A 27,642-nucleotide genomic window follows, 5' to 3' on the forward strand; every position below is an offset into this window, starting at 1 on the left:
CCACTTATAGTTACCAAGAAAAAAATGAGTTACAGAGTGGTTCGCTGAGGCCAGTGCAGCACCGGGTGCTAGCCACGCCTCTCCAGGTTTGGGGCGTGACACCCATTTCTGCTTCCTTGTGTATTGTTCAGCTATATTTCCTCATATCATATTTGTGGCGTTTTGTTCGGGGTGGTCTTAGGGTGGAATGAGACACTTAGTCTCTTAAGTTGGTTATTTGGTTGAAAATGTCAACTGGAAGTTGACTTGTGGGTAAATGATCTCGGAATTTAGTTTTTATGGTTCAGATAGCTTCATTAGGTGATTTGGGACTTAGGAGCATTGTTGCTTCCAAACGCACACGCAAGTATACGTGGTCGACAAGTAATATAATGATAAGTTGAGTGTCGAACCCACAGAGACTTGTGTAAACTACTCACTAAATCACTAAAATTATTATTCAATCCAGCTAAAATCAAAGTCCAATAATATGATAATATTATACTACAATTCTAAATAATAACTAAGTTATCAAGCAACGAGATGATTGTTGTGTATTCAGTAGAGACAAGTATTCCAGGGTTGTGATCGATTCATCATTCGTATTGTGTTCTAATTAACTCTCCCTTTCATATAATTCACTCATGGTTCGTAATTAATCGATAAATGCTCTCATAGCCTTCTCCCGAAGTACTATTCACCTATTCTCAATAGATTAACACCTATATTCTTATGAAATCAATCTATTAAGAACGCATTAAGATCACGATATTTAATTAAGCACGGTGACTAGGTATATTCCTATCCTAACCACAAATCCACTCCCTCTAAGGGTTAAGATCATGCTCTCTTCAATTCTCCTCTAATCTAAATACGGCTTTCCCAAGCATAGCATAGATAGTAAATAGAACCTAACTGTTGGCCAGACAATTAAGCAATTAAACACAGAATTGAAGAAACAACCATATATTGGTGAATTATAATCAAGGTCAAGCTAACTTTAAACAACAATATTCATGGCTAAATCACAACCCCAGAACAATGGGTGTTTAGCCACTCATGATGTAATCAAACAATTGTACAAGTTTTGAATCAGTTGGAAATACTAGAAAAAGATGAAGAAAACTGAGATATTCTTGCTCCTCAATGTTTCTTGCATGTATTTTTGCTCCAAAGTGTGTCTCTCCCCTCAAATGTAGGTTTAGTCTTGCTTTTATATCAGTTGGGTAGGTCTAGGGCCGAAATAAACTTGTCCCGGGCAAAATAGGACATGATTCGCGTCACCGGCGCCCAGCCCGGCGCCAGGCGCCCTCCATAGCTCCCCAATTTTTGAGCCTACTATTTTCAGTGCCACAGGTGGTGCCAGGCACTGCCTGTGGTGCCCAACTGCTTCCTTTCCCGATTTTGTTCGTTTTAGCTTCAAATCTTTAACGTTTTGCCCCAAATTGCTCTTGAATCATTCCTACAAATAAAAACACTTCAAATCAATATAATTTATAGCATGTAACATCCCAAATTCACAAAACAAGAGTAAGATATGAGGCGATATACATAAAAATATATATATACTTTAAGCTAAACATCAAGCATGTTCAATATGTAATTTGGAGGTCCGTGGTAGATTTAGGCTTTAATTGGCGAAATTGGAAATTTGGCATTTTCCGGTCGGCAGTGAAAATCTTGATATCTGGGTCGAAATGGAATTTCGAAAATCGGTCTGTTATGTCATTTGTGATGTGTGTGCAAAATTTCAACTCATTCGGACGAGGTTTGATAGGTTTTGGCATCGTTTGCAGAATTCGGAAGTTTGGAAATCCTTAGGCTTAATCAGAGGGTGATTTGTTGTTTTGATGTTGTTTTAAGTGTTTTGAAGATTGGAATAAGTTTGAATGGTGATATGTGACTTGTGGCATATTTAGTTGAGTTCCCGAGGGCCTCGAGATAGATTTGGGTGGTTGACGGAAGGTTTAGCTTTGAGTTGTTGCGCGCCGCAGCATGTTGTACTGATTCGAGATATATTAGAGGCCGAGGGCTTGATTTATTATGCCACGAGATGGCTTGTTATAGCGCTTGGTCTGTAGGAGCCCCTCATTAGTCTGTACACCCCTAGTGAGCGCGGGTACCCAGAGTGAGTGATATGATGCCCGAGGGGCAATTTTTGATTTATGTTATGCCCGAAAGACTGATTACGAGTTATTGTGAGGTTGCCCGAGGGACTGGTTCTGATTGATATTATGCCCGAGGGGCAGTTTATGATACATGTCTTGCGTGAGGGGCTATTTATGATTTTTACCATTTTTACTCAAAACTTCATTGACTCTCTGTTGAAACGGTTAGAAAGAAATTTTTCAAAGGATTTTTACTGAAATTGGATTTTAACAAGATGATCTGAATTATATATTGTTTTGGAAATCATATTGTACTTACTGTAGTATTATGATGTGGATTATGTGTTTTCATATTGCTCAGTCTTTATTTACTTTTAGTACTTACTGAGTTGGCGTACTCATATTAATCCCTGCACCTTGTTTGCATATCCAGAAATTGCGGATCGTGATAGCGAGCGCTGATCGTTCATCCGGCGGGTCTTTCGGAGTCGGCAAGGTAGTTGCATGGCGTTTTCAGCCTTGCTCTTCTCCCTCTTATCTTCCTTAGACTGTGATAGTCTTTATTGTATTCAGACCTTAGTAGATGCTCGTGACTTGTGACGCCCCGATGTTGGGCTTGTGTTTCTTTCCGCACTTGTTATTTAGACTCATGTTATGGGATTTTATTTAAATTAATAGCTTAAATCGTCCTTATTTTGAAATAATGGCTTGATTTGGGATTGTGTCGGTTGGCCTAGTTTCATGATAGGCGTCATCACGACCGGGTTGGTTTTGGGATCGCGACAAGTTGGTATCAGAGCCTAGGTTACATAGGTTACATAGGTCTCACGAGTCATGAGCGGGTTTAGTAGAGTCTTGCGGATCGGTACAGAGACATATGTACTTATCTTCGAGAGGCTACAGAACCTTTAGGAAAAACTTCACATTCTTGAATTCCTGTCGTGCAAATTTGTTGATTCTGGTAACTAAACTTCTGTTATTCTATTCTCTCACAGATGGTGAGGACACGTGCTACCGGACAAGACAGACGACCACCAGTACCACCAGTTGGGGCCACTAGAGGCCGAGGAGGTGGTTGAGGTCGTGGTAGGGGTAGGGATGTAGACTGCACTACAGCTAAGGCAGCAACTGTAGATCGATCAACTGCCCCAGTTCATGATCAGGTCCCAGTTGCGGACGCTCCAGCAGGACCAGCACAGGCACCAACTATGCCTATCGTTATTCTAGGCCTTCAGGAGGCCCTAGCTCAGATTCTATCAGTGTGCACTGGCCTGGCTCAGGCAGTCTCAGTTACTACAGCCGTAGCTACTTCTCAGGCCGGGGAAGGCACTCAGACTCCCGTGCAGGGACATCAGACACTGGGGGCACCTCCAGCCCAGCCGGTTGTAGCTGCTCAGGACTATGTAGCTCATGTTATGCCAGAGGACAAGCAGTGCAAATTGGAGAGGTATGGGAAACTCCAAGCTCCGTCATTTAGTGGTGCTGAGGGTCAGGATGCATAGGGTTTCTTGGATAACTGTCAGAGGATGGTTCGGACCGCAGGTATTCTGGAGACCACTAGGGTCTTATTCACTACTTTCCAGTTCTCCGGTGCTGCACTTAGTTGGTGGGAGGCTTACGAGACGCGTAGGCCGGTTGGCGCAGCGCCCCTTTCTTAGCAGCAGTTCTCCGTTCTCTTTCTGAAGAAGTTTGTACCTGAGTCTCGTTGAGAGGAGATGCGCAGGCAGTTCGAGCAGCTTCGTCAGGTTGATAGGTTTGTTATACAGTATGATATACGGTTTTTCAAGTTGGCTCATCATGTGGTCTGGTTGGTTCCCGCGGACTGAGAGAGGATCATGAGGTTTATAGATGCCATCGGCTTTCAGCTTCGGTTGCTTATGACTAGAGAGAGGGTATTTGGTGCTACTTTTGATGAGGTTGTTGACATAGATCGACAAATTAAGATGGTTCGTGGTCAGGAGAGGGTTGAGAGGGAGGCCAAGAGGCCTCGTGGTCAGGGTGGATTCAGTGGTGCTCCTCATGGGGGTCAGTTTCAGCACGGCAGAGGTCGTCCATTTAGGCATGCTCAGTCAGCTCGCCAAGTTTATCGTGAGGAATCATTGGGCCATTGGTTCTCACAATTCCCATTAGGGCCATTCATCACTTAGTGCCCTTCTAGCCCAGAGTTTATCCCGTACTCCATCAGTTCAGGGCTCTTCCATACCATGCCAGGTTCTTCTGCTAGTCATCCTGGTGTTAGGGGTTCCCTTCAGTCCCCGTCTCCAGTGTCATGAGATTGTTATGAGTATGGAGAGTTGGGGCATACATGGAAACAGTGTCCTCGTCGTCATGGGGATATGCCTCAGCAGAGGAGTCAGCTATCGACTTCAGCACCAGTTACTTCACCACCCACCCAGTCAGCTAGAGGTGGAGGACAATCAGCTAGGGGTCGCGCTAGAGGGGGAGGTCGATCAGGTGGTGGTCAGGCCCATTTCTATGCACTCCCAGCCAGACCAGATGCTATTACTTCAGATGCGGTGATTACAGATATTGTCTCAGTTTGCCATAGAGATGCCTCTGTGTTATTTGATCCTGGTTTCACTTTTTCATATGTGTCATCATATTTTGCTCGTTATTTAGATACGATCCGTGAGTCTCTTGTTTCATCTATTCGTGTATCTACTCCGGTGGGTGATACTATTATTGTGGACCGCGTATATCGGTCGTGTGTTGTGACTATTAGGGGTTTGGAGATCCGAGTGGACCTTCTGTTGCTTTGTATGGTGGATTTTGATCTGATATCAGGCATGTATTGGTTATCTCCGTGTCGTGCTATTTTGGTGTCACGCCCCAAGCCTGGGGGGTGTGGCTGGCACCCGGTGCTGTAGTGGCCCGAGCGAACCACTTTGTAACTCATTCGTTCCTTTTGTAACAATCATGGGCCAACATAGTCACAACTCGTAATGTACAATTGTAAGTGGGCAAATATTATATTAATAAACCATCTTTCTTAAAACATGAATACATATGGGTCGTCAAGGCCTTTGACATACTGTAAAATCTGACTCTCTATCTACAAAGTCTCTACGATTATTTGACATCAAATGGAATAGGGTACCGGCCTACCCATAAGTTTGTAGAAAAATTTTGCCATGATGACTCATAGACCCGGTTGTACTCCGAATGAGGTGGAGTCTTACCTATCATTCGTTGAATGTTAATCTCGACTATTATGAGGGCTCGTCAAACTGATTATCTATACTTGCAGGAATGAATGCAGCGTCCCCAAGAAAAGGACGACAGTACGAATAATGTATTGAGTATGTACAGTAGAACTGAAACATAACAATAAGTCAATATTTATTTAAAGATATATAAGAATCAACCTGTGAATCTGGATATCTCTGTAAATCATGAAGATACTTATAGTTTCATGCATATGCATATGCGTATGAATGTCATGTCGTGCATAGGTACATGTGCTCATAATATTATCAAGCCTCTGAGGGCATCCCATTATATCATCTCGGCCACTGTGGGCAAAATCATCAACATATACCAGTTGATCACGTAGTAGTGCTATATAACGCCGTAACCTTTTCCCATATCCCATATATATATATATATATAACGCCGTCTAAGTCATATTGCAGCCACTGTGGGCAACATCATCATCGTATACTAGCTGATCAGGTGGTGGTGCGTATATAACGTCGTAACCTTTTCTCATATCCTATATACATATATATATATATATATATATATATATATATATATATATATATATATATACGTGTATATAACGTCGTCTGAGTCATGGGTAAATGCACATATATAAATGCATGAAATGCATAAAAAGTACGTCAATCAACTCTCTTGGAATGTCATATGACCATTATCAAACTACTTGACAATTGAAATTAAAGTAAGTTATTAATAATGGTAAGTATTAATTACTTGCCTACTACAAGTGCAATATGGTAAAGCTAATTAAGAATTTTAGTACAAATATACACGTATATAACGCCGTCTGAGTCATATTTCAGCCACTGTGGGCAATATCATCATCATATACCAGCTGATCAGGTGGTGGTGCGTATATAACATCGTAACCTTTTCTCATATCTCATATACATATATATACATATACATATATATATATATATATATACGCGTATATAACACCGTCTGAGTCATGGGTAAATATGCATGTATAAATGCATGAAATGCATAAAAAGTACGTCAATCAACTCTCTTGGAATGTCATATGACTATTATCAAACTACTTGACAATTGAAATTAAAGTAAGTTATTAATAATGGTAAGTATTAATTACTTGCCTACTACAAGTGCAATATGGTAAAGCTAATTAAGAATTTTAATGCACAAACTCTAGACTAACCTAAATCATTATCGCTGCATAAGGAGGACAAGAATCTAGGAAATAAATAAAAAATGTACATTTGAATATTTCACTTACTATTCTCCCTATAATAATAAATAGAAAATAATATATGGAGAAGCTTTAGCAAAACAACGTAAATATCATTTGAATAAGAAAAAATACCTAGTTTACCCATTAACTTTGCACCCAAATCCCTGCACACCTCTTGACCACGGGCAACCTTTTACACACCCAACCTTTTAAAAGTGTGTCAAATACACACTACTTTTTTCTTGACCAATTTTTCAAAACATGTGTAATTTCACGCTCCAATCAGATAGTGACACGTGTCACTATTTTTTATTTAAAAAATAAAACACTTAAACTTACAACTATACCCTTTAACCATTTTCTCTCTTTCATCTCTTTTTGTTCTCTGACTAATTATCCGTTGCCGTCGATATCTAGAACAATCCAGGTCACCACCTTCCGGTTCAAACCAAAATTAAAATAGAAAATCTCAAGGAAGCGCGAAGAATCAGAAATCTTGAGATAATATCAAGCTATATTATAACTTAACCCCAAAAGCCCACTTCAGAATTTGCTTTAATTCTGTGTCGAGATTTGAGTTCGCCGGAAGATGATTTAGGAAAGGAAAATAAAAGGCAAATTAAGAAGTGGGTTCACCAACACTATTAAGTTTTCCTTCAGACAAAGGTAATTTGAAGATTGAAGTGCCAAAAGTAGAAGGTGATTTCCCAGTCTTGATTTTTTGAAGAATAGTTCGGCGGAAGGTCATTTAAAGAAATCCGCCCAAAACAACAGAAAGTACCATAGAAAGAGACTCCAAAGTAAAAATAATTAACCGAACCATGAAAATTACCATAGAACGAGACCCCAAAATTACTTCACCTGAAAACCCCAAAACTCCATAGCTACCGTCCCTTTTAATCGACCGCTGTGAAAAATAAAAAATATAACAGAAAATACCATAAAACTTTAAATGAGTACGATAAGGCACAAATGTCAGATCATGCTTTGGAGAAGAAATGAGGGAGAAAGAGAACTTGCACTTGATTAACAATCGGACAAAAATGAAGATGAAAAGAAGAAGAAGAAATTTTTCTAGAAAAATAAGAAATGAATAGAATTATGGGACCCACTAGTGCCATGTGTTAAAAATTGTGATACATGGCATTTAATTAAAGATCTGGATTGAAATTTAGAGGTTTTACGCGCTTACTTTGTTTGTTAGACACGCCTATGCTATCTGTCAAAAAGTAGTGTATATTAGATACACTTTTAAAAGGTTGGGTATGTAAAAAGTTGCCCGTGGCCGAAAGGTGTGTAACAGGGATTTGGGTATAAGGTTAATGGGTAAACTATGTATTTTGCCTTTGAATAAGTTAGGGAAAATATCTTGAAACTGCTAACTTTTAACTTTTATAATGAGATGTCAATGCTTGATGATGGTGTAGTTTTAGCATGGTACTACTTTAGTATTAGTAGTAAGTATTTTTTTAATATGAAGAATAAAGACGAGGGGCTTGGGTTAGTTTTTTATTATTATTATTTTGCAAAATAAAAGGACGACAAATGAACCTTAATTTGTATCGTTTATATATTTGGCAGAATGTGTTAATTAGGATACTGTCTACAAAAGGAACCAAATGAAATAAAAATCATTTTAGTGGAAGCCTTCTGCTCGGAGTAATATTCATGAAATGAAAATTATACCTATGGAAACACTCCAAAAATGAAGCACCAAATCTGTGTAATTAGTACACTACCAAATTGACCTACAATTTCCTCTCACCCACTCAGTCAAGTAAGCTGCAAATAAGTATGAATATGGTCAGAGCATCTTAATATATTACTACATCAAATCTGTCTCCGTCCTTTTCTTGCTTTCTCTATATCATTAAAGGTATTAAGATTAAGGATTAAATTGAAACAATACCGTTCCCAGAACATGTAGAGGGACTAGAATGTGATCTTAACAAATCTCCAAAAAGTCATGAACACAGGATGCCAACTATTACACATAATTAATGTCCTCAAATTAATATGCATGATCGTAGGGGAAGGAATAACATAGACATCCTTAAGGGCTAAGAGTAGAACCACTTATGGAATACTATTATGTTTACGTATCGTTACTTGGATCACGCCAAAAGAAGGAAGGATTAGCCTTTAACATACCTGAGCCGATTCTCTTAATAATTCCTCTAACACCCAGTTTTTGTGAACACCACATTGAATGGAACTTGTCTCAATTTTTCTGGTTAGTGAAAGCAAAATTGGATGGACAAAGCACAGGCAGTAGCAACATATTCCATTTTGGAGTGTTGGTACACCAAGCCTAAGTTATAAGTTCCTAAAATCTACTAAGTCACTTCTGCATTCGTTTACACAGTGTTTTACTTCAAAATCTTCAAGTTCTTTTCATAGGTCTTTATAGGAAATACACCACTCACGCTTTTCTTTTATCTTTTTTTAAATTAAACCCACCTTACAAATGTAGGAAGGCTATTAGTAGGTGTGACCCATTTACTAATGTATCCAAGATCTTTCAGATGATGTCCAGATATATTAGTGAAAGTATGAGTCACACTCCTTAAGCCAAAAGTTGTCACGTGAGGTTATTTAACCTTATCCAAAAAAATTTAATTAATCTCCCCCTAAAATTCATTAATTGCCCAATTATCCATATAATAAAGATTATAACATATTACTTAAAATACTACTCACTTTTAACACACTTTATACAACTTACTATATAATATACTTTACTATCATGGTCATGTGGTATCATACATAATAAATACATACATTATTATTTTATTAAAATATCCATGTAAAAATACATATATTTTCTCAACTTCTAATTTTTCTAATCTCATATAAAGAGTACAAATTCGCATACACTTAATTCTTAAAATGATAAAAAAAATAACCTTCTTTTCTTGTGAGAAAATAATTTCTATCTTTACAATAAAGAAAATCTCATAAACTTTCTCATGTTATGTGTATAATTTAAAGCATATGCGAAAGTAGTAATATTAATAATTATATAAATTCATATTTTTCATACTTTTTTTTCTACAATAAATACCACTCAAAATAAATGCTATATCAAAATGTATATATAACGGTATCAAGGTTGTTAAACGTACGGGGTGTAATAATTTAATAAGTTTATTAAATTGATCTCAAAACAATGTGAAATTAAAAACAATAATTTCAGATCATTTTAAACAATTTAAGATGGAGCCACCAAAGCTTATAATCTGGGAGTATCCATGAGATTCTCTAACAACGAGCATGTGTTCGCTTTTTTTACTGTTCCAATTAAGTATGTCTTTTATTTATTTCCGTCCCCTGGCCTATAGAAAATTTGAAAACAACAATTTAAGATGGAAAGAATATTATCTTTATGTATAAAATCAAACGTCATGAACGTACAATATGTAGTCATATTATGCGAATTCCCCAATTGTCTCAGTAACGACATTAATGCATATATGTATAACAATATTTATATAATGGTATTCTAGCTGCATGGTACTTTTGAATACTAGGATATAATAAAATACTCTTATTCCTAGGAGACTAATAAGAAGTTCAGAGTACAACGATTTAAAATATCTACTAACAATATTGTAAAATTGCATATCATATCAAGCAAATATACAGTAGTTCCGAAATTCTTCAAATTTACAGGGTCTTACATCCATATCTTCATGTATAACTTTAATCCCTTCCAACTCATATGTTTTTACTTCGACGAATCCTAACGTTAAAGTACGGAATGTAACATTTGGACTGTCATGCTAAGATAGTGACGTTGGCTATACCGGGTATGCCACGGATTGAGTGGCGAGGTTGGTCTGATTTTGTTCTCAGCATGGTGATCTCATTTTTGAAGTCCCGGTGGATGATTAGGAAGGGTTGTCTTTCTTACTTAGCCTTTGTGAGGGATGTCATTGCAAAGACTCCTACCATTGATTCAGTCCCGGTAGTGAGGGACTTTCCAGATGTGTTTTCTGCAGACTTGCCGGGCATGCTACCGGACAGGGACATTGACTTTGGTATTGATTTGGTGCCAGGCACTCAGCCCATTTCTATTCCTCCGTATCGGATGGCACCGGCGGAGTTGAAGGAGCAGCTTCAGGAACTCCTTGATAAGGGGTTTATTCGTCCTAGTGTGTCGCCTTGGAGTGCGCCTATTCTATTTGTAAAGAAAAAGGATGACACGATGAGGATGTGCATTGATTATAGATAGTTGAACAAAGTCACCATCAAGAACAAGTTCTTTTGCCTAGTATTGATGATTTATTTGACCAGCTTCAGTGGGCGAGGGTGTTCTCCAAGATTGATCTCAGGTCGAGGTATCACCAGTTGAAGATCAGGGACTCAGATATTCTTAAGACAGCTTTCAGGACCCGATATGGCCATTATGAGTTCCTTGTGATGTCTTTTCGGCTGACCAATACCCCAGCAGCGTTCATGTATTTGATGAACAGTGTGTTTTGGCCCTATCTCGACTCGTTCGTTATTGTATTCATTGATGATATTCTGGCGTACTCACGTAGTCAGGGGGAGTACGCTGAGCATTTGAGAGTTGTATTGCAGCGGTTGAGGGAGGAGAAACTTTATGCAAAGATCTCCAAGTGTGAGTTTTGGCTCGATTCAGTGGCTTTCTTGGGACACGTGGTGTCCATTAAGGGTATTCAGGTTGATCCGAAGAAGATAGAGGCGGTTCAAAGTGGGCCCAGACTGTCCTCAGCTATAGAGATTTGCAGCTTTCTTGGTTTGGCGGGTTATTACCGTCGGTTCATTCAGGGACTTTCATCTATTGCATCACCCTTGACCAAATGGACTCAAAAGGGTGCTCCATTCAGGTGGTCGGATGAGTGTGAGGCGAGCTTTCAAAAGCTCAAGACTGCCTTGACCACAGCTCCAGTGTTAGTTTTGCCATCAGCTTCAGGTTCATATATAGTATATTGTGATGCTTCTAGAGCTGGTATTGGGTATGTGTTGATGCATGAGGGTAGGGTGATTGTTTATGCTTCTCGTCAATTGAAGCCCCATAAGAATAACTACCATGTTCATGATTTGGAGTTGGCTACCATTATTCACTCATTGAAGATTTGGAAGCATTATCTCTATGGTGTGTCTTGCAAGGTGTTTACTGATCATCATAGCCTCCAACACTTGTTCAAGCTTAGGATCTCAATTTAAGGCAGCGGAGCTGCTAAAGAATTATGATATCACTATCTTGTACCATCCGGGGAAGGCCAATGTAGTGGCCGATGCCTTGAGTAGGAAGGTAGTGAGTATGGGAAGTTTGGTGTATATTCCTCTTGGGGAGAGACCTCTTGCAGTTAATATTCAGGCCTTGGCCAATCGGTTTATGAGGTTGGATATTTCGGAGCCCAGTCGGATCTTAGCTTGTGTGGTTTCTCGGTCTTTCTTGTTTTATTGCATGAGAGAGAACCAATATGATGATCCTCATTTTCTTGTCCTCAAGGACAGAGTTCAGCACGACGACGCCAGAGACGTGACTATTAGTGATGATGGGGTATTGAGGATGTAGGGCCGGATATGTGTGCCCAATGTAAACAGGTATTCCATTCATCCAGGTATCGTGAAGATGTATCAGGATTTGAGGCAACATTATTGGTGGATAAAAATGAAGAAAGATATTGTGGGATTTGTAGCTCGGTGTCTCAATTGTCAGCAGGTGAAATAAGAGCATCAGAGACCGGGTGGCTTCCTTCAGCGGATGGATATTCCCGAGTGGAAGTGGGAATGGATCACCATGGATTTCGTAGTTGGACTCCCACGGACTTTGAGGAAGTTCGATGCCATTTGGGTGATTGTGGATCGGCTTACCAAGTCTGTCCACTTCATTCCTGTGTGTACTACCTATTCTTCAGAGCGGTTAGCTGAGATTTATATCCAAGAGATTGTCCGCCTGCATGGGGTTCCAGTTTCCATCATTTCAGACAGAGGTACTCAGTTTACATTGCAGCTTTGGAGAGCCGTGCAGAGAGAGTTGGGTACTCAGGTTGAGTTGAGCACAGTTTTTCACCCTCAGATGAACGGGCAGTCCGAGCGCACTATTCAGATATTGGAGGACATGTTGCGCGCTTGTGCCATTGATTTTGGGGGTTCATGGGATCAGTTTCTACCGCTAGCGGAGTTTGCATATAACAATAGTTATCAGTCGAGTATTCAGAAGGCTCCATATTAGGCTTTATATGAGAGGCGGTGTAGATCTACAGTAGGTTGGTTTGAGCCGGGTGAGGCAAGACTTTTGGGTACAGACTTGGTGCAGGATGCTTTGGACAAGGTGAAGGTGATTTAGGAGAAGCTTTGTACAGTGCAGTTAAGAAAAAAGAGTTATGCTGACAGGAAGGTTCGAGATGTGTCTTATATGGTTGGGGAGAAGGTTCTACTGAAGGTTTCACCCATGAAGGGTGTTATGAGATTTGAGAGGAACGGTAAATTGAGTCCTCGGTTCATTGGGCTTTTTTGAGGTGCTTCGGTGGATTGGGGAGGTGGCTTATGAGTTGGCTTTGCCACCTAGCTTATCGAGTGTGCATCTGGTATTTCATGTTTCTATGCTCCGTAAGTATATTAGCGATCTATATCATGTTTTGGATTTCAGCACAGTTCAGTTAGACGGTGATTTGACTTACGATATGGAGCCAGTGGCTATTTTAAAGTGGTAGGTCCAAAAGTTGAGATCAAAGGATATAGCTTCAATGAAAGTGCAGTGGAGAGGTCGGCCGGTGGAGGAGGCCACTTGGGAGACCGAGCGGGAGATGCGGAGCAGATATCCACACCTGTTTGAGGCTTCATTTATGTTTCTTGACTCGTTCGAAGACGAACGTTTATTTAAAAGGGGGAGGATGTAACGACCCGACCAGTCGTTTCATGAGTTACAACCCCCTCTGCCCCATTTTGCTTCCTTGTGTATTGTTCAGTTGTATTTCATCATATCGTGTTGGTGGTGTTGTGTTCGGAGTGGTCTTAGGGTAGAATGAGACACTTAGTCTCTTAAGTTTGTTATTTAGATGGAAAAGTCAACCGAAAGTTGACTTGTGGGTAAATGATCTCAGAATTTGGTTTTTATGGATCAGATAGCTTCGTTAGGTGATTTGGGACTTAGGAGTGTGTTCGAAATGTAATTTGGAGGTCCGTGGTAGATTTAGGCTTGAATTGACAAAATTGGAAATTTGGCATTTTTCGATCGGCAGCAAAAATCTTGATATCATGGTTGGAATGGAATTCTGGAAATTGGAGTAGGTCCGTTGTGTCATTTGTGACGTATGTGCAAAATTTCAGGTCATTCGGACGAGGTTTGATAGGTTTTCGTATCGTTTGCAGAATTCGGAAGTTTGGAAATCCTTAGCCTTGAATCCGAGGGTGATTTGTTATTTTCATATTGTTTTGAGTGTTTCGAAGTTTGAAATAAGTTTGAATGGTGATATGTGACTTATTGGAATGTTTGGTTGAGGTCCCGAGGGCCTCGGGATGGATTTGGGTTGTTGACGGAAGGTTTGGCTTTGAGTTGTTGCTGCAGATTTTGCTGCTTCTGTCATTTCTACACCTGCGGATTGCGGACCATAGGTGCAAGGTCGCATATGCAGTATGGAGACCGCAGATGCAAAATCTAGCCATCAAGTGAACACCGCAGGTGCAGTGGAGACTGCAGATGCAAAATCTGGCAATCAGGTGAAGACCGCAGATGCGGTATGTTAGGCGCATTTGTGGGACCGTAGGTGCGGTGACTGGGCACATATGCGATCCTGAGGATTTAAGTGAAAACCGCAGATGCAGTTATTTTGACCGCAGAAGCGGTCCGCAGATGCGTGAAAGGGAGTCGTAGGTGCGAGATATTTGGGCAGAAGGTATTTAAAGGAACCCTTCGTGAATTTTGGGTGTTCTTCACAATTTCAACTCGATTTTTGGAGCTTTTGGAGGGTTTTGAAGAGGGATTCAAGGGGAAACTCGTTGAGGTAATGTTTTTGAACCTAAAACTCGATTCTATGGTGATTTTCAGTAGATTAAGCATAAAATATTTGGAATTTAAGGGTGGAAATTAGGCGATTAGGGCTTGAAATTGGAGAGTTTAAATTGGGGATTTGAGGAGCCATTCGAGGTCCGATTTTGATGATTTTGGTATGTATAGACTCTAGAATGAAAGGAGTTTCTTGTTTTATGATTTTTGTTGGATTCCAAAATGTGGGTCCGGGGTTGGGTTTAGCCAATTTCGGGATTTTTGAGTTAATTTGATAATTTTCGCATGGTCTTTGTTCCTTTAGCGTGTATTAATGATGTGATACTGATTTTGGTTAGATTCGGAGAATTTGGAGGCCGAGTCAAGAGGCAAGGGCATCGCGGGCTAGAGTTTTATCCGGTTTGAGGTAAGGAATGACCGTAAATCTTGTCATGAGGGTATGAAACCCCTGATTTCACATCGTTTCACTACTTTGAGATGACGCACATGCTAGATGACGAGCGTGGGGGCATGCACCATTGGGGATTGAAACTTGGTCCATCCCGTACAACTATTAAGTCGCATATTTGACTGAAAATTATTTGATACTATTGTGTTTTGGAAAGTACTACTATGCTTTGGGCTGAATGTCATATTTGGGCCTCGTGCCAAGCTGCTTGGACCCTTAGGGACTTTTTACTACTATTCCTCACTGTTTTGATTTAATATCGGTACTCAATCATGTTGTGTTTCACTGATTTCATAATTCAGTCTTATTTACTCCATTTTGATACTATAAATGATATTTTGGGCTGAGCACCCTGTTTTACTGTTAGCCCGAGTGGCTTGAGAAGTTTCTGACTAAGTGAGGCCGAGGGCCTGTGTTGTGAGGATATCATGGGATCGGGCTGCGCGCCATAGCATGTTGTACTGATTCGAGATATATGAGAGGCCGAGGGCCTGTGTTGTGAGGATATCATGGGATCGGGCTGCGCGTCGTAGCATGTTGTACTGATTCGAGATATATGAGAGGCCGAGGGCCTGATTTATTATGCCACGAGATGGCTTGTTATAGCGCTTGGGCTGTAGGAGCCCCTCCAGAGTCTGTACACCCGTAGTGAGTGCGGGTATCTAGAGTGAGTGACATGATGTTGCCCGAGTGGCGGTTCTTGATTTATGTTATACCCATGGGACTGATTACGAGTGATTGGGAGGTTGCCCGAGGGGCTGGTTCTGATTGATATTATGCCCGAGGGGCAATTTATGATACATGTCTTGCCCAATGGGCTATTTATGATTTTCACCCTTTTTACTCTAACTTCATTGAAATCTTTGTTGAAACTGTTAGGAAGACATTTTTCAAAGGATTTTTACTGAAACTGGATTTTAACAAGATGATTTAAATTATATACTATTTTGGAAATCATATTATACTTACTGTGGTGTTATGATGTGGATTATGTGTTTTTTTACTGCTCAGTCTTTATTTACTTTTATTACTTACTGAGTTGGCGTACTCACATCACTCCCTACACCTTGTGTGCAGATCCAGGAATTGCGGATCGTGATAGCGAGCGCTGATCTTTCATCCAACGGGTCTTTCGGAGTCGGCAAGGTAGCTGTATGGCGCTTGTGGCCTTGTTCTTCTCCCTCTTATCTTCCTTAGACTATTTTTAGTATTTTCCAAACTGTGATAGTCTTCGTTGTATTCAGACCTTAATAGATGCTCATGACTTGTGACACCCCGATGTTGGCCTTGTGTTTTCTTTCCGCACTTGTTATTTAGGCTCATGTTATGGGATTTTAATTAAATTAATAGCTTAAATCTTCATTATTTTGAAATAATGGCTTGATTTGGTATTGTGTCGGTTGGCCTAGTTTCATGATATGCGCCATTTCGACTGGGTTGGTTTTGGGGTTGTGACAGTTGGTTATCAAGATTAAATTGCATCTCAAAAGGTAATAATAAACTTTAAACAAAAATATCTAAAATTATTAAACAAGTTTAATGCCTCTTATTACTACTTGTCTTTAGGCCTCAACCCCATTGAGCCGCCTCTGCACGTGGGCTTTGCCGTGTGTAGGTGATTGATAATGTGGGCACGAAATGCCACGCGTGTAAGATTCTGAATTTTGGCTTATGATTAGTGGTTATGAGGAGTGGTTCCTCGAAAATATTTTTTTTGTAATTCGTGCAATGGGAACAATTTGATTAATTGAGTTATCATCTATTTTCCTTATTTGAGTTCATTCATATCTCATTTGTGTTCTAACTATGTTGTTGCTTTATTACCTGGTCACATCTTGTTGCCATTTGTGCTTCTATTATTTTCATTGTTGGTTGTAAATTAGTGATCCTTCCGCTGTCAGTCTTACATTGATGTTCTTTCCGTTGTTAGATTTATATTATATCATGCGCAGGTTCTAATGTCTATTAGGTGTCTTGAGATGGACTCGTCACTACTCTATCGAGGTTAGGCTTGATACTTACTGCATACCATTATGGTGTACTCATGTTATGCTTCTGCACATTTTTGTGCAGACCCAGGTACTTCTGATCGCTTTGTCTTGGGGAGATGTGTCTGTGCGACTGGAGACTTCAATGTATTCCTGCTTGTCATTCGCAGGCCTCGGAGTCACCTTTGGATGTTATCATTACTGCTGTTTATCTTCACTTTGAAACAATATTTTATATAGAAATTCTAGTGTATGTAATTAGAGCTTATGACTATATACTACTAGTTCTGGAGATTGTATAACATTTGTTCAGTTTTAGTTTCATTATCTCATTCATCCGTTTGATTTTGATATAGTTAAGTTGTTTATTTCTGTTATATCTCTTCATGTGCTAGGTTGTCATGACCCAAAGACCGTTAAAGGTCGAGATGGTGCCGAACACCATTGTTAGGCAAGCCTACACTAAATAATTAATTACATTCTCATTTTAATATTTTCAAAATCATAAATTTCCTTTAATTTAATTAGTAAATAGATGAACTTTATAGAATAATTAATAATATTTTCAAATCTTAATACTGAATATCCCCTAATCATCCCAGAACCCGGTGTCACAATTGCATGAGTATTTACTAGGAATTAAAATACAATACAATAACCATCCAGAATAAAATGTGGATAGAAAAGAAAATACAAGTACTCTGAAGGAGACTCTGCTAGCTGCGGATTGCCTCATAAGATGCAGGTCCCCGCATCAACCGCGCCGCTACACCCACAAGTCCACTAGACATACATGTGCATGTACAACAAAATGTACAGCAAGTGTAGTACGAATACAAAAACAACGCGTACCCAGTAAGTACCCAATCTAACCTCAAAGAAATAGTGACGAGAGGTCGACTCCGACACTTACTATGACCAATAATAATATACCGATAATGTAATTAATCATGGATTTTATAAAATGACTGTAAACTCAATAACATGAAACAAATAAAAAATTCTTTTGTTACTAGCAGATTTCCAAATTTATTTTCATTATTTATCAATTTATCTCATGCCAGGGAGGCAATATCATTATTTATAAATTTCAAGGCAAGCAATACAAGCATGTGCAAATCATGTCGAGGTCGTACAGCCAAATCCAACTTAATATTTAAACTGTGCATTGTGGGAGGGTCGAACGGCGCGAACCATAGATGCATCTACTTAATCTATTGAGGTGTTCGGCTCATTCCACAAAAGAAAATATAATCAAATAGTCAATCAAGAATTCATTAAGGAGCAATTATCCAAGAAAAATGTTAAATATTCTTCTATTGGTCAGGAAAACGAAGTTTAATCCCTTTAGAAAATTATTTACTAAGTTCGATATGACTTAAGCAATTTAAATTGACAATAAGGTTACAATTATCACAAGTATAGCATGTTTTTGGGTCCTAAACTACTTAGACTTAAGCATAATAGTCGCTACGCATGGAATCTCGTCACCTCGTGCGTACGTAGCCCCTACAAATAGAAGCATATATTGATTTAGTTCACCTATGGGGTAAATTCCCTTTTACAAGGTTAGAAAAGCGACTTACCTCGCTTTGAAGTTCCATAACCGGTCCAACGCCACTGTAACATCTCAAACCGATTTCCAACGCTCCAAAACTAGCAAAACAATATGTAAACCAATGAAAATATACTTTAATACTCATAACAATTCAATTTACATAAATTCCCAACTCCATTCAGAAAGTCGATAAAACCACCCTCGGGCCCATGTGCCCAGATTCTGAAATTTTTCAAAGATAAACATTACCCATAATATTACGAACTCAAATATATAATTTATTTCCAATTCCATGCCCAAATTTATGGCCAAAATCCAAAAATACCAATTTCTAGGTTTTTCTTCAAATCTCAAAATTTCTACAAATTGTCATGTCTAAATCCATACATAATCCAAGTATTTAACTTGCAATATGTGGGAATCACTTAACTTGACATAGATGATGAAAATATCCCTTCTAAGATCTCCATAAATCGTCCAACCAAAGGAAAAATGGGATAAATGAGCAAAACCCCTGTTTATAAAATTTCACTGCCTAGGAGACCCTTCTTCGCGAGTGCAGAAATCCCCTCGCGTTCGTGAAGTCCAAACTTGCACTGCTTTCAATTTTCCTCTTCGTGTTCGCGATCAATGCCTCGCGTTTGCGAAGCCTCCAGGATTCACTGCTTTGCATTCGCGATTGCAGCTCCACGTTTGCGAAGGCTAAATGGCTCTAGGCTCAGTCCCCTCTTTCTTCTACGCGTTCGCGATTGACCCTTCGCGTTCGTGTAGTTTCCTCAGTCAATCCCTCTGCATTCGTAACCTCCACCTCACATTCACGAAGGACAAAAACCAACGGCCTCAAAACTTCTCTTCGCGAACGAGGGACTCTCTTCGCATTCGTGAAGAAGGAATTAGATACCAGATATGAGCAGTTCCAAAATAGCCCGAAACGATCCGAAAACACACCCGATGCCCCATCCAATCACACCAACCAGTCCCTAACATAGCACGGACCTACTCGAGGCCTCAAATCACATCAGAAAACATCAAAATCATAAATCACCCCCAATTCAAACTTAATGAACTTTAGAACTTCAAATTTCTACATTTGATGCCGAAACCTATCAGATCACATCCGATTGACCTCAAATTTTGTACACAGTTATATTCAATATTACGGACCTACTCCAACTTTCGGAATTGGAATCCGACCCCAATATCAAAAAGTCCACCTCTGGTCAAAGTTCTCAAAACCTTCAAATTTTTAATTTTAGCCAGATGACTCCAAAATGACCTACGGGTCTCCGAATCCACTTCTGGGTGCACTCCCAATGCCAGAATCACCATACAGAGTTATTCCCAGGCTCGGAATCCCAAATAGATATCAAAAACATTGAAACTCACTACAACCCAAATTTATCAAATTCTTCCCAAAATACTAACTTTCACAATATGTGCCAAAATGCTCCCAGGCCATCTAAAACCAAATCCGGACATATGCCCTAGTCCAAAATTATCATACGAACCTGTTGGGACCTTCAAATCCCAATTCCGAGGTCATTTACTTAAAATCAACCCTTAGTCAAATTCTTCCAACTTTAAGCTTCCGAAATGAGAATTCTCTTTCCATATCAACTCCAAACTCCCCAAATTTCAATTCTGTCTAGCGTACAAGTCATAATACCTTAAGTGAGGCTGCTCATGGACTCAAACCATTGAACGACGTGCTAGAGCTCAAAACGACCGGTTGTGTTACACCCTGCAATGTTACGATGATGTTATGTCCTGCATTATTATATTACGATGATGTTACGCCTTGCAGTATTGCATTACGGTGATATTACGCTTCGCAGTATTAAGTTATGATGATATTGCACCATGTAGTATTGTACGTTGAATTTGTCGTAAGGTAATTGGCATCAGTCTAAGGAAAAGATTATTTGGAGATTATAAAGATTATAAGTGATGAGTAAATTCGTGAAGGTGAGAGGGGAAGCAAGTCGAAGAAAATGAATTTCGTATTTTGGGATAAAATACGGCTCGAGCTAAAATACCTGGTATTTATGAACTAGTGCCATACAAGGTACCACATGTCCATGATAGTAAGGTATGTGAAAAGTGAGTAATATTTTAAGTAAGTGAAAATAATTCATAATTATATGGGTAATTAGTTAAATAACGGGTAACGGGACATTACCCAATTAACTAATAAGTGGATCAAAATTAATAATTACCCAAAAAAAGAAATGTGGAAACTAGCCACATTATAAGCAATGACTAACGTTCATATGTCTCTAGGTGGCAAACCTAGACTTAGCCACTTTTATAACCATGTCTTGAATATAAAAGACAAAGATCAAAGCATTATTCATTCCATACAATTAGCACTTGGGAATGAATAAATGTTTAAGAGATTCTCCAAAAAGGCAAAACGTGCAAATTCTGGTAAATGTCTTCAACAAGCTTCACTTTTTCACGTCTTGTATACAAAACCAAAACAATAGCTTTTAATCACAAAAACACTACAATTCATAGGTTGCAATGAAATTTTTGCGAGAATTTTTAGGATCATAGCAATATTAAATTTTGTGGTTCTAAAGGAGTACGGTGCAACTATTTTCAAAAACATCATGCAGATTTTTCCCTATTCCAGGTATGTTAAGGCTATTCCTTCTTTCTTTTGGCATGATCAATACGATGCAAATGAAATCGAGCAAAATACGCAACTTTCATAAATGACTCTATTCATAGAAATACTAGGGGTGCATGTATTCTTGATTCCCCATGTGTCATATTATTCTATCATCTGTTCATGGGTCTCAGAAAAATACGAAAATTGAAAAGAATTTACTTTATGATGTCACTCAAAGGCAAAATGGTTTTATGACATTCCGAAAGATTTTAATAACGTACCTTTCATGCATTGCATTCATGTACATTGACCCATGACCAGATGGTGTTACATACACGTATATATGTATGTATATATATTTATATGTGATATGGGAAAGGTTATGGCATTATATATGCACCACCACATGATCAGCTAGTATACGTTGATGATTTTGCCCACAGTGGCCAAGATGATATGATGGGATGCCCTCCGAGGCTGATGATGTTATGAAACATGTACATATGCACAACATGACATTCATACGCATATGCATGATACTATAATTATTTCATGATTTATAAAGTTATTCAGACTTACAGGTGGAGTCATTTACTCTATATTTCCTCCACGTCTGTTATGCACTTATTTATGTGCCTTACATACTCAGTACATTATTCGTACCTGCGACCTTTTTTTTGGGGGATGCTGTGTTTCATGCCCGTAGGTCCAGATAGATAGGTCGAGAGCCCTCCAAGTAGACTATCAGCTTAGTAGAAGATGTTGTTGCGCTCCATTTACTTCGGAGTTGCTTGTTTGGTTAGTATGAGTTAGATGTGTATTGTTTGGTATGGCGGGACTCTATCCCGACCTTTATGAAAATTATGTATTCTTAGAGGCTTGTAGACAGATGTCATGTACGTAAATGATTATATGGCCTTGCTGGCCTATGTTCAGTGTTCAAGTGGTTATTTTGGTCCTAGAGGCCCATATGACTTATGTATAAGTTGACATTACCTGTTGTATTCTACCTATTTCGCGACAGCCTCTCCAGCCCAGTTATCTATGATAGTACGACATGAAAAGATACATTATGTTGGTACTCAGTTGAGTAAGGTACCGGGTGCCCATCGTGGCCCATCGGTTTAGGTCTTAACAAAAGTGGTATCAGAGCAGTTCTGTCCTAGGGAGTCTACAAGCTGTGTCTAGTAGAGTCTTGTTTATGTGTGTGTCGTGCACCACACTTATAATTAGGAGGCTACAGGACATTTACGATTGTCATTCTTTCTTCTTACTCTAGATCGTGTGGTAGAACTCACTTTTAAGAAGTCAATTTCTGAAACTCTATCTTATTCATAATACAACGATGTCTACATCCAAAAAGGTGATTGGTAAGAGATATAGATATGGAAGAGTTGCATTAGAGGTACTTTATTTCTCATGATGCTTATGATAAGTAAATATATGGTCTTCAGTAGATCATGTGTGTACTAAGACATGTAAGCCTCTTGATAAGGTACATTAAGGCAATAAAATCTATCCACCTTTATGGTGAGAGACAATGAGAGATTCAGAAGATAAATACAAGTTTTAACAAGTAAAGGAAGCAAGGTGAAAGAGGATACTAGGTACCCAGTTAATGAAGATTATCCTTATTTACCATTCAGGAGGAGAGATATAAGCAGTTTGAGTACCTTCATTAATAACAGAGGTATGTACAATTAGCTGCACCCATCTCAGTTATGCCCTATGGGGTTAACAAAAGTAGTATAAGAAAAGGACGGATATTAGGATCTGGCTGGGGTTAGAGTGACCCAAAATAGTGAATGGATTGTTTGTATTAGTTGAAATTTCTGAAGGTTATTGCAAATGTGCTAATAGATCTTCTCGTGAGACACCTAGATGGTGCGCCCTGTATGCGGCGAAATTAGAGGGCCCAATTTCTTGCTGTTAATTCACTTCAGGAGAACGCCTCGAGGCCTCGAGGATGCGAAGCTGTGACCGAGTTCCCTCCCTCGAAGCTCATCGAGGTCCAACCTGAAGAGAATATTGATTGAGGCTAGAGTAAAATACGGGATTCCCTAGGCACGCGGCTAAGTTTGACAAAGTCGGTCTACCCGAAGCCTGTATCAAGCTGTCACATCTAGTTGTACCATCTTCATACCTTTACAATTAATGCATTTTGTACTATGTTGGATTTCCCCTCCTATATAAAAGGGATCCTCATCACTTTGTAAGGGGTTGTTGTTGCTCCAACTATTCTACTCGAGATAAATAACAACCCTCTCTCTCTTTTCTCTCTAACTTACTCGCTCGAGATTATCGCTTTCATTTATTGCTTTCATACTTGTTCTTCATTTATTGCTTGTTATTGGCCATAAAGAACATTCCTTGATTATATCCTAACTGTTAGCCCTTCCCCGATTACCCCTGATAGCTCGAGCCCGAGCCCAGGCATCGGCCTTGAGGCCCCTCATAGGTCAGTCCGAGGCCCGAATAGCTAGCCCCTCGGTTTGATTATAACTCTACTTTAGTTCGTATTTCGCCGTTAAGCTTCACATATCTAGCATCAACTGCTTTAACAACTAGCATAAAAATAGATCACGTATTTTTAGAGCCCCATCAATAAATTTAATTGTTATCACCATTTTCACGGTAAACGGTTTGGCACCCACCGTTGGGCTAAAAATAATAGTGATTATTTTCTTGCTGGTTTTATCACACAACGCGAGTTATCTTTCACACTTTCTCTTATCCAAGATCTTCGATTTTAGGTCAAAATGTTTGGCTCAGTGAACAGAGTTAAGAACGACAACCTTGAAAACCACAGAGAAAATGGTGTGGTTATTCCAATTATTGGCGCGCCACCACATAACCCCGACAATGTGCTTGGACTGATTTCAGCGAACGCGGGTTTGGAAGACGCACAGCAGGTCGACGAAACCTCACACACTGACAGGAGCATAGAACATGGTGACCAACAGGAAGCCCAAAAAACCCCAGCTCGGGAAGAATGGGAAGTTAGTCTTCATGTTATTTTTGAAATGTTGCAGGCACAACAGTTGGCTATTGCTCAACTACAAAGCCACCCCGAAGACTCCCAGCACAGTAGCACCGGAAACTACTTCCCCGGCCGAACAGGTACCGGAGAGATCAAGCAACAACGGATCAGTAGCCGATCCTGCTATCGTAAAAATACTGGAAGACCTCACCAAAAGGATCAAGTCGGGCGAGAAAATGATAGAAGCCAATGACAAGAAGGTCGAAACCTATAACTTTAGGGTCGACCAAATCTCGGGCGCGCCCAAGGGTGTGTATTCGAAAAAGTTCATACAAAGGCCGTTCCCCGAAGAAGCGGCCCGATACCCATTCTAAAGAAATTCAGAATGTCGGAACTCCTGAAATACAACGGGACCTCAGATCCCAACGAACATGTCACTGCCTATACGTGCTCGGTGAAGAGCAACGACATGAAAGACGATGAGATCGAGTCCGTCTTATCGAAAAAGCCTGGAGAAATGCTCTCAAAGGGGGCCATGATGTGGTATCACAACATGGCTCCAAACTCCATAAATTCATTCTCCATGCTAGTAGACTCCTTTGTAAAGGCACATATCGGTGCCATCAAAGTAGCAATGAGGAAGGCCCACGTATTCAAGATCAAGAAGAGGGAGAATGAAATTTTGCGAGAATTCATATCTTGCTTCCGAACGGAACTGATGGAACTACCCCAGGTCTCCGATGACTGGGCAGTGCAGGCCTTCACTCAAGGCCTGAACGAGCGAAGCTCAGCGGCCTCAAGGCAACTGAAAGAGAATCTAGTCGAGTATCCCATCGTATCCTGGTCGGACATCCACAACCGGTACCAATCAAAGATCAGGGTCGAGGATGACCAGCTGGGAGCCCCCTCAGGTTCAGTACATCCGAGCAGACTCCTAGCGAAGGAGTCGAAATCGAACAAAGATAGGTATCAGTCGTACCCCAAATATAGGAGGAACATTCCGAGATGCAATCCACCTCGCAACGAGCGAATGGTGAACCAAAAACAGAACCCTAGTGGATTCATTAGTCTAGGAGGATTTGACGAGGACACGAGGTCAGCGAGGGCACCTCACCTATCAGTATACAAGTCCAACATCGATGAACCGGACATCATGCTCATCTTCAGCAAAACCAGGGACACCGGATGGCCCAGGCCTATTCTGTCGAATCCTTCGTAGAGGAACTACAACTTAGTATGTGCACTTCATAATACGCGTGGACATAAGACAAAAAATTGCCACCAGCTCCAAAAGGAAATAGCCAGGCTACTCGATAAAAGTCACCACTGAGAATTTTTTAACGATCGGGCTAAAATCCAGTTCCGAAAAAGAGTGGCGGCCAAGAAGAACGAAGCAAATGAATCATGACACGTTATCCACATGATATTGGAGGGGCGTCAACGCTCCCCAGGAACCTGTGACAAGGAGGACAAAAATATCCATCAACAGAGAAAGACGAACTCGGGGATACGTATCCGAAGATGCCCTCGCGTTCAGCAAGGAAGACTCCGAGACCTCGCTCCAACCTCATAACAAAACACTGGTAACCTCTTTTTTCATTTATTCATTTCGAATAAAACATGTGCTCGTGAATCCAAGTAGCTCGACCAACATTATCAGGTCAAGAGTAATAGAGCAGCCCTGACTGCTAGACCAAATCGTGCCCGCCTATCGAATCCTTAATGGATTCAACATAGTGATCGAAACAACGAAAGGGGGAAGCCACTCTCCCAGCCGGTGTGGCTGACGCGGCCCAAAACGCCAAAATTCCATGTCATTAAAGGAGACATGAAATACTACGCCTTACCCAGACAACCAAGGATACACTGTACGAGAATGGCACCATCCGCCTCCACCAAATGATAAAATTTCTGATGGAGGATGGGGTTAAAACCATTTACGGGGAACAACGCGCGGCAAGGGAAGCGTTCGTGTTACGTAATGTAGCACCAGAACCAATATCTCCACTCTCGAAAGAATCAAAGGATAACAAAACTACGTCTTCGGCTAAGCTCGATTAAACACAAGGAGGACCGTACCAAGTCCTCACTCCAAACAATGGGATACATCAGACCACGGAACATTGTCGGTGCATCCCACGATAAGGTAAGACCACCTCCCCCTTTCATTATTCTACACTAACTCATATGCAGGTGCCCGGTCAAGGCGGTCGAAAGCGCTAACCCAACCCAAAGATCTCAAGGCTTTAACGGCATCTGTTGCACTCTTTTCCTTTGGCCGAGCTTTTGTCCCGGAGAGGGTTTCACCGGCAAGGTTTTTAATGAGGCAACGTTCACATGCTACCTAAGGAGGATCCGAAAAGCATACAAGGCTTCCTTTGCAATCAACTCCGAACACTAGAGGGCATCCCTCAAAAGGTCACCCACTTGGAAGAAACGACGAGCGCCAAACAGGGTTCAACTAAGAAAATGATGCACCGGGCCAAACGGTCGAATGAACCGTGCTCGTATGATCCAGATCCAAGGCAACAAAACGACATGTATTTATGCTAAGGAATCAGAGAATGTCTTCTGCTGAAGCACCTTATACTCTAAAGAAAACTCAACGTTTTCTCAACAAAGATACCTCCACCAAAAGCACCCCAAGTACTTGGAGACTGGCATTAATAACTCGATGCTTGCATGACCTCAGGGTCGGAATATTCAAAATCATCAGCCCTCGATGAGGCAATTTCGAGCTCTCGAGTAACGTCTTCCAAGCCAAAGCAAACTCGATAACTCGGAGACTGTCACCAATCACCATTCGTTACAAAACCTGAGGCCGTAAGAACCCAAGCGGTAGACTCGGTCCCAAAAAACTTGTGCCAAGTATCAACGAAGCTGTAAGACCTCAACAGGCATGGATAACCTGTAAGACCTTAACGGCATGAAAAAACTATAAGACCTCAATGGCATAAAAAGACTATAAGACCTCAATAGGCATGAAAAAACTATAATACCTCAAGCAAGGCATGAGTCATAATTGTACCAAGTATCAACAAAACTGTAAGACCTCAAAAGGCATGAAAATTTTGTAAGTCCTTACTACAGGCATAAACTCAGTCCCAAAGTTTAGGCTATACGTCGCATTTGTAAGACTCTTGAAAGGGCATACCCTTGATGTAGACGCCTAAAATACTACACTCGGGATAAAAAATGACTCCAGCCAAACACAAATGACTACGGTCGTATAGCTGTACTAGCCAAATTAATGCAACTCGGGGACGTCCGACCGTCGCTACAAAATCATAGGCCATTACTTAGATTCTACTTCAAAAAGAACCGGTTAAATAGGCTACCCTCAACAGGCAAAAGAGCTTCGACCATGTCAGCTCCAAATCTCAAGGCTTTGAGCTACTCAGCCTACGAGCTAAACCTTCCGAGGTGCTGGAATATTGCCGCAAACGACTTGAAATCAAGGTTCTTCCCAAACCGACGACGGGTCAGGCAAAATCATTTCAAAAAAAACCTTAACGAGAGGTAAACAAAGCCTACATATTCCTAAGGTCAAAGCGTAAGAGCCATTGTCACCA

At 40.3% G+C, this 27,642-nt stretch overlaps 1 protein-coding gene across 1 annotated transcript; it reads left to right on the plus strand.

Moving 5' to 3' along the window:
* Window positions 1-24,455: 24,455 nt before the first annotated feature.
* On the plus strand, window positions 24,456-25,289 carry LOC107793426 (uncharacterized). Its single transcript, XM_075232229.1, has one exon. It carries the CDS (start codon window positions 24,456-24,458, stop codon window positions 25,287-25,289), a length of 834 nt encoding a protein of 277 aa, XP_075088330.1.
* Window positions 25,290-27,642: the final 2,353 nt, after the last annotated feature.

This window comes from Nicotiana tabacum, chromosome 16 (genome assembly GCF_000715075.1).
Source record: "Nicotiana tabacum cultivar K326 chromosome 16, ASM71507v2, whole genome shotgun sequence".
Classification (NCBI taxonomy): Eukaryota; Viridiplantae; Streptophyta; class Magnoliopsida; order Solanales; family Solanaceae; genus Nicotiana; species Nicotiana tabacum.